General features: G+C 43.7%; 1 protein-coding gene across 1 annotated transcript in view; it reads left to right on the top strand.

Moving 5' to 3' along the window:
• ZNF804A (zinc finger protein 804A) overlaps positions 1 to 7,880 on the top strand; it is a 279,078-nt gene extending 271,198 nt beyond the window's left edge. Inside the window, exon 4 of the mRNA XM_070737489.1 lies at positions 4,640 to 7,880. Within this exon, the coding sequence (XP_070593590.1) occupies positions 4,640 to 7,880 (3,241 nt within the window). The remainder of the gene's footprint in view (positions 1 to 4,639) is intronic.
• The last annotated feature ends 309 nt before the right edge of the window (positions 7,881 to 8,189 follow it).

An 8,189-nucleotide genomic window follows, 5' to 3' on the forward strand; every position in this document is an offset into this window, starting at 1 on the left:
AAATTCACATTGAGGCCCAAGACAATTAGAAATAGAACTGAAAATAAAGTGCTGACACTGTAATTCTACCTATGGTGCATTTGTATCTGTTTGGTTCTGGTTATCTCACTGAGAAAAATAAAATAGAATTGTGGAAAATGGACAAAAGAGCAACCAAAAAGAAGAGGGGATTCACATACTTTATATATCAGAAAAGACTAGTGTGTTTGGGAGCCCTTCCCTTGAGAAAACAGTGACAGAGAGATGAATGGTTAATATGGATTGAATCATACAAAGTCTGGGGGAAAATGGGTTAGGGGGAAAAAACTCTTCTCCCTCTCTCTAAACAGGAGAGACAGGTGCCACCCAATGAAGGAGATAGAAACAGATAAATGAAAAAAAAAATCTTACAACAAATAATTTGTGGAAATCATTTCAACCTGACAGAGTGATGGCCATTTAAAAGGGGTTAATCTGAGGCTGAAAGAAGCCTTACTTCCAAATACCAGTGCAAGTGGACAATATGGCAGAGAGGTAGGATTCCATCTCCAACTTAAAAGCAGCATCAAATAAGCCCCTTTGAGAGACAAAATTCTGAATAAATGGCCTGTTTGGCCTCTCACAGCAGGGCTGCTCTTACGTTCTCATCCACTTCTCTGTACCCAGCTTCTTTGTCCACAAATGTTGAAAAGCAATTTGTGCTCAGCTGTAGAAAGAATTAACGCTGCTGGTGACAGAAGTTATAAATTACTAGTAACTGTTCTGTAAAAGTCTAAGAAAGTTTGGATGTAACACTGTCTTTAGAAATAATTAAATAAAAAATGTCAGTAAAATGACACAGTCGTAAAATGCGATGTCACTTAGCCACAGCAAACCCCGCACTCCCCATTGCTCTCAATAAGTGAATTCCATCGGATATTGGTTGCTGATCAGTTTCCGGTCACAATTCAAAGTGTTGGTCATCACCTATAAAGCCCTTCATGGCACCGGACCAGGGTATCTACGAGACTACCTTCTGTCGCACGAATCCCAACGACCGGTTAGGTCCCACAGAGTGGGCCTTCTCCGGGTCCCGTCAACAAAACAATGTCATTTAGCAGGGCCCAGGGGAAGAGCCTTCTCTGTGGTGGCCCCGGCCCTCTGGAACCAACTCCCCACCAGAGATTAGAATTGCCCCCACCCTCCTCGCCTTTCATAAGCTCTTTAAAACCCACCTCTGCCATCAGGCATGGGGGAACTGAGATATTCTTTCCCCCTAAGCCTTTACAATTTATGCATGGTATGTTTGTTTGTATGTATGTTTGGTTTTACAATAAGGGTTTTTTAGTTGTTTTAGTATTGGATTTACATGCTGTTTTTAATTACTGTTGTTAGCCGCCCCGAGTCTACGGAGAGGGGCGGCATACAAATCCAATAAGTAAGTAAGTAAGTAAGTAAGTAAGTAAGTAAGTAAGTAAGTAAGTAAGTAAGTAAGTAAGTAAGTAAGTAAGTAAGCAAACAAACAAACAAACAAACAAACAAACAAACAAACATTAGCCAAGGGCTTGTCCCAAGTCAAGCCATTCGAGGCTTGATCCCTTCTTGCCCCAAACCCAGGTAAGGTAAGGGATTGGCTCTGACTGCACCCATCCTCACACCTCCACTTCCCATCTGTGCCCTTTTAACTGCCTGCACCTTTCTTTGCAGAGTGGCAACCAGTCACAGGACTGTACTCCTTGGCTCTCTTTGACTTATGGGCTTCTTGTCATGCCACGAAACCTGTAGCACAAAGCTGTAGCTGTCCCTAGAAGCCTCATCCCCACCCCTATTCCTGCCTGATACTGCAAAGCCATCATGTCCTCGGAAGTCTTAACAGCACAGTCTAAAGCCAAAGCAGCCCCAACAGCATAGAGTAAATGTGCAGCATCATAGGAAGACCAAATAACATGGGGCAAAGCCACGGAAGCATGGTGCAAACAGCAGCCCAACTGCCTTCACTACCCTACTCACCAAGACTCTTGCCACTCAACATTCTACCCTTCTCCGTTTTTGTTTTTTTTTTGCTTCTGCTGCTGCCTTCCTGTACCTTGCGGGCCACATGAGGCCATCTTACTCAGGTTTCATGGGAAAGCCATTGTATGCAATCTTGGGAAGAAAGCTTCATGCAGCCAACAGTTGCCCCACAAAGTGTCAGTTCAGCCATGCTTTGTCAATAGCAGCAGCAAGAAGATAGAAATGAAGACCAGATAGAAATAATGAAGTGGACAAGGCCATTGGAGCTGTGAGTTCCACCACCCGTTTACTGGATCCATGTCCTTCCTGGCTGGTTTCAGCCAGCAGAGAGGTGACATGGAACTGGGTTCAGGAGATTGTCAATGCTTCCTTGGGGAGGGGGTCCTTTCCGGCTCCTTATAAGGAGGCACTTGTGTGCCCCCTCCTCAATAAGCCTTTCTTGAACCCAGCCATTCCCAACAACTATTGTCCAGTCTCCAACCTTCCCTTTATGGGGAAGGTTGTTGAGAAGGTGGTGGCACTCCAGCTATAGCAGTCCTGGGAAGAAGCCGATTATCTAGGCCCTCAGCAGTCGGGATTCAGGCCCGGTTATAGCATGGAAAATGCTTTGGGCGCATTGATGGATGATCTCTGCCGGGCCCGGGACAGGGGTTTATCCTCTGTCCTGGTGCTTCTTGACCTCTCAGCAGCTTTCAATACCATAGACCATGGTATCCTTCTGCGTCGACTGGAGGGGTTGGGAGTGGGAGGCACTGTTCTTCAGTGGTTCTGCTCCTACCTCTCCGGTCAGTCACAGTCAGTGTTAGTGGGGGGTCAGAGGTTGACCTCAAGGCTTCTCCCTAGTGGGGTGCCTCAAGGGTCAGTCCTCTCCCCCTGCTATTTTATATCTACATGAAACTGCTGGGTGAGATCATCCAGGGGCATGGGGTGAGGTATCATCAGTACGCTGATGATACCCAGTTGTACATCTCCACCCCATGTCCAGTCAACGAAGCAGTGGAAGTGATGTGCCAGTGCCTGGAGGCTGTTAGAGTCTGGATGGGTGTCAACAGACTCAAACTCAACCCTGATAAGGCTGTGGGTTTTGCATCACAAGGACAATTCCATCTGTCCATCCATCACCCTGGGGGGGGATTATTGACCCCTAAGAGAGGGTCTGCAAATTGGGTGTCCTCCTCGATCCACAGCTTACATTAGAGTACCATCTTTCAGCTGTGGCGAGGGGGCTGTTTGTCCAGGTTCACCTGGTGTACCAGTTGCGGCCCTATCTGGACCGGGAGTCACTGCTCACAGTCAATCATGCCCTCATCACCTCAAGGTTTGACTACTGTAACGCTCTCTACATGGGGCTACCTTTGAAAAGTGTTCAGAAAATTCAGATTGTGCAAAATGCAGCTGCGAGAGCAATCATGGGCTTCCCCAGGTATGCCCATGTCACACTAACATTCCACAATCTGCATTGGTTGCCAATCAGTTTCCGATCACAATTTAATGTGTTGGTTATGACCTACAAAGCCCTTCATGGCATCAGACCAGAATATCTCCGAGACCGCCTTCTGCCGCATGAATCCCAGTGACCAGTTAGGTCCCACAGAGTTGGCCTTCTCTGGGTCCCATCGACTAAACAATGTTGTTTGGGGGGACCCAGGGGAAGAGCCTTCTCTGTGGTGACACTGACTCTCTGGAACCAGCTCCCCCCAGAGATTAGGATTACCCCCACCCTCCTTGCCTTTCGCAAACCTCTTAAAACTCACCTCTGCCATTAGGCATGGGGGAATTGAGACATTTCCCCCAGGCTTATATAGTTTTATGTATGGCATGCTTGCGTTGAATGGTTTTAAATTAATGGGTTTTTAGATACTGTTTAAATATTAGATTTGTTTATTGTATACTGTTTTATTATTGTTGTGAGCTGCCCCAAATCTAATAAATAAATAATAAACTAGGATGACAGGGATGGTAGAGTGGAGGAAGTTGAAAAGGCATAGGTGAGGGGGGCACAGGGATGGAATGCTCCTGGTTCGCTCATGCCTGTTGTTTGTTGGAGAAATGGTTGCAAAAGTAGCGCCAGGCCCTACCCACCCACCCAGACACTGCCATTTGGGTTCTTTTATTTATTTAATTTATTTAACAATATTTATATGCCACCCAACTCCAGTGGACTCTGGGCAGCTTTGTGAATACGCAGAGGGTAAAAGAACCCAAATAGTGGCATCCAAGCAGGTAGGTGGAGCCTCACACAGCCTTTGTGACTGGCTCTCCAACAACTGACAGGCACGAGCGAACCAGGAACATTTTGCCCCTGTGGGGGACATGAGTGGTGGGATAAAGTGTCCCTCTGGTCTTAAGTGCAAGTAGGCTGCCAAGGACCCAATTTTTAGTTATATGACTATGGGGGTGCTGCAACAGCTATAACATTAGCAATCAGTCTTTGTTCAGCCCTACTATACTGTCAAACAGTCACTGAACAAATAGTTGTAAATCAATTACCTGTATGTGAATAATTTTTGACTCTAAATTGTCAGGATTAGGCTGTTGTTGTTTTTAAAAACACACCTTTATATTATAAAAGAAAATATTATTGCTGCATTGTTAGTTGAACATTTCTCATGCATTTGAATTCAGTATGATTTGCACTGATAGAAAAGTTTTTTGTTTTGTTTTTCAGCGCTCCAGGAAGTGGTCCTATGTTCAGATCCACTACGGTTATGGTCCGAGATAATTATAATGAAATTCCTCAATGCGGCCTCATTGACTCTGCCAAAAAGGAACAAGACTTCAACTTCACCCTGTTGCACAGTTCGAAGACTTCTAGCAATGTTACAACTGTTGCACCACTGATACCTGAAACTCCGGCTAACAGCAGATCAGACGTTAAGCTTGGAAGTCAAGTACAAGGATTCCATGGACATAAAGTAGGGTTTTCTTTTGCCTTTCCTAAAAAAGCATCCATCAAACTAGAATCATCAGCTGCTGCTTTCTATGAATATAATGATGAAACATCAGCTGAACATGGAGTTAGTCGAAGAAGCAGGTTTGTTCCTGGGCCAGGGATTCTTCCAGTCTCATCAGCAGAAGAAATAGCCTTGTGTTATGATGAGAAACCTTCTTCAATTACTCCACTGATGGAGAAACATGATGTTGACAATGCAGAGTCAATCCCAGCACAAGATTCAAATAGACCACCCACTGAAGGGAATGGGATACAGCATCTCCCAGAATTAAGACACTCTGTTTCTCATTTAAAAGGGCCTGGGCTTGTTGATTCAGACAGCTGTGGCACTGAGGTAGATTCTGCAGCATTACCTGTTGAAATTCAATCCAAGGGAGCTTTGAAGAGCCAAATCCTTCCTATGGAAAGCAATGGTGATGAATCCATAGGAAATGAATGTGTAGTTCTACCTGTGAGTGAAGAACATTTGTCACAGCACAATACCCAAGAAGAAAATGATTCAAACATTAGCAATGATTTGGTCAATTCTGAAGTTGAAATTAAAGCATGCACACCTGATGGACCAACTCCAGCTAATTCTGAAGGGGAAATTAGAACTCTGCCTAACAAACAAATTCCATCAAAAAGGCTTTGTGAGCCATTTGTTCCTGTACTTAATAAACATGGATACACCATCCTGCAGTGGCCATGTGAAATGTTACTTTACACAAAGACAGAGCCATCTATTTCATATAGTTGTAATCCTTTATGTTTTGACTTCCGGTCATCAAAATCAAGTGAGTCCCTGGAAAAAAATAAACAACCAACAAATATTCCTAATTCAACCCAGAAGGTTGAGTCTAGTCAAGATTTGGACTTCAATCATTCAAATGAATCTTTATCAGAGAATAGTGTTTGTGCAGCTGTGGCACCAATTTCTTCAACAGAAAGCTGTAATCTTGAGGAAAAACAAGATGAATTATCTTTAGATCTTTCAGAGTCAACTGGGAAAAATGAAACACATCAAAACATTCTCAAGTCTGCCGATGAACAAGAAAACAAAGGTTGGAACAAAAGGACACATGAAAAAAGATTTTATAGGAACAGGAGAAGGAAAAGGAGGAGAAAGCAATGCTATCACCATTATGAGGACATGACTGAGCTCACTGCTAAAATTTCTCCAGTAACTGAACAGCAAAGTAACTTTTTTGAATTAGATAAACATCAGAAACTTCACAGTACCTTGGAACAAGGCATTAATATAAGTCAGTTAGGCAATTCAGTTTTGGAACAATTAGAAGAAACAGACAAAATTCCTGAGAAGGAGGATAATAACTACCCTAGGACTATATCTATAATTACACATGTCCATAGGAATCAAAGTCCTCAGACAATTTGTAACACAAATGACAATAGGAACTGTTGCATTAATTCTAACCATTTATGGACAGGGAGCAAACCAATATCTCACAGACAATCAAATAAAGCGGGGTCTAATTCTGGAAGCTGCAATTCAGTTTATTCTAAACCATTTTGTAATTGGACTACCACAAGACAATGCTGTAGCCCAGACCATAAACATTTAAGCCATTATCCAGATAAAAAATGCACAAATCAGCCACAACCCATAAAAAGAGCCTACAATTCTGTCATTGATGAACCAGAAAGATCCCACAGAAAGCGAAGGTACCATACCCACTCTTATTCTTCAGATGAAAGTTCAGCGGCACAAACATGTTTTTCAGAAGACAATGCCAGGCAGCTAAGCAAATTAGAAGTAGCTTGTAAACCGAAACGGAAACGGAGGAGAAAAAGAATAAGGATTCATGATATATTCATAGAGAGGGGACCAGAAAAGAATATTAGTGTTAGCTCTCCAACAGAAGTTGTGAAGTTTGAGGATTCCTCCAAGAAATTAACTGAAGAAAATCCAGAGCAAACGAGTTCCCATTCCAGTGCAGATTGTGCAAAAATCATAGAAAACAAAATGGAGCCAGTTGAAAGTCAAACGGATTCACCATCTGAACATCTAGTTTCATCAGAAAATATACAAGACTCAAACTGTTCCATCTCGGAACCTGCTCCTTGTCTGGAAGAATCCACACTTTCTGCTTCTCCTGTTATTGAACACAGCATTTCAGCAACAGGGAAATCCAAGGATATGCCAGAAGGACAAAAACAGAAAAACGAGAACACCCCCCAAATCCAGGCTTCCCTTAAAACGCCCACCTTCACTCCAAACCAATCTCCCCCTAAAAGCTTTCTGTGTCCTAATGACATTGCTGAGACTGCCCCACAGGAGAAGCGAAACCCATCGGCCAATGAGTGGCTGAGGTACGCCCCGGATATATTGAACAGTATGCCTCCTTTGCACTTGAAGGAAACTCACATGAACAGCCATGCTTTCTTAACCACAGAACAGATCCTCGCTCCATTCACCTTCCCTGAACACGCTCTGCTCTTGCCCAATGAAAACCATGACAAATTCAAGGATTTGCAGCTGGAAGCCTACCACCAGATCATCCAGCAAAACATGTTGGCGAGTAAGATGAAGCTGACCTTTCCTCCAGCTGCACTCCAACCTTCCGGGGCTCCTCTCCCGCCCCTCCCCTTGCAGCAGCAGCCTCTCTGTTCTACCTCTGTCACCATGATCCACCACACTGTTTTTCAGCAGCATGCGGCGGCAGCTGCTGCCGCCGCTGCAGCCACAGCAAGTACGTTTAAGGTCCTTCAACCTCACCAGCAATTTCTTTCCCAGGTCCCAGCTCTTTCACGGGTCCCTTTACCTCATTTGTCCCTTGGGCCGAGGTTATGCCCTACAGGCCACACAGCCATGGTTGGGCCACACCAGTTGCCGGTCATCCCAGCATCGATTCTCCACTCAAGCCATTTGGCTTTTCCTCCTTTGCCGCATACTCTTTTCCCATCCCTCCTGCCCCCTCACCCTGCTGTCATTCCATTGCAGCCCCTCTTTTAGGACCTCTGGACAATTTGAATGAAAGTGCAGGTCTTACATTGAAGAAACCCCAACAGCATTGATCAAAATCCAGGGAAAATCCCTCTATGAGTAGCCTAAAATTAAGAGGTTATTAAAGCCTCTGGACTGGGAATTTATTTGCTATTGGATGAACAATGCAAATATTTATGTGTAAAGTGCAGATTCATAATAAAGTTAAAGCACTGAATAGTCTTTATATAGATATAGATATAAATGTATGTATGTATGTATGAAGATCATGATTTAAAATATGTTAACATGTATATAAACTATATTTATAGTACTGTA

This window comes from Erythrolamprus reginae, chromosome 1 (genome assembly GCF_031021105.1).
Source record: "Erythrolamprus reginae isolate rEryReg1 chromosome 1, rEryReg1.hap1, whole genome shotgun sequence".
NCBI classification, from domain to species: domain Eukaryota; kingdom Metazoa; phylum Chordata; class Lepidosauria; order Squamata; family Dipsadidae; genus Erythrolamprus; species Erythrolamprus reginae.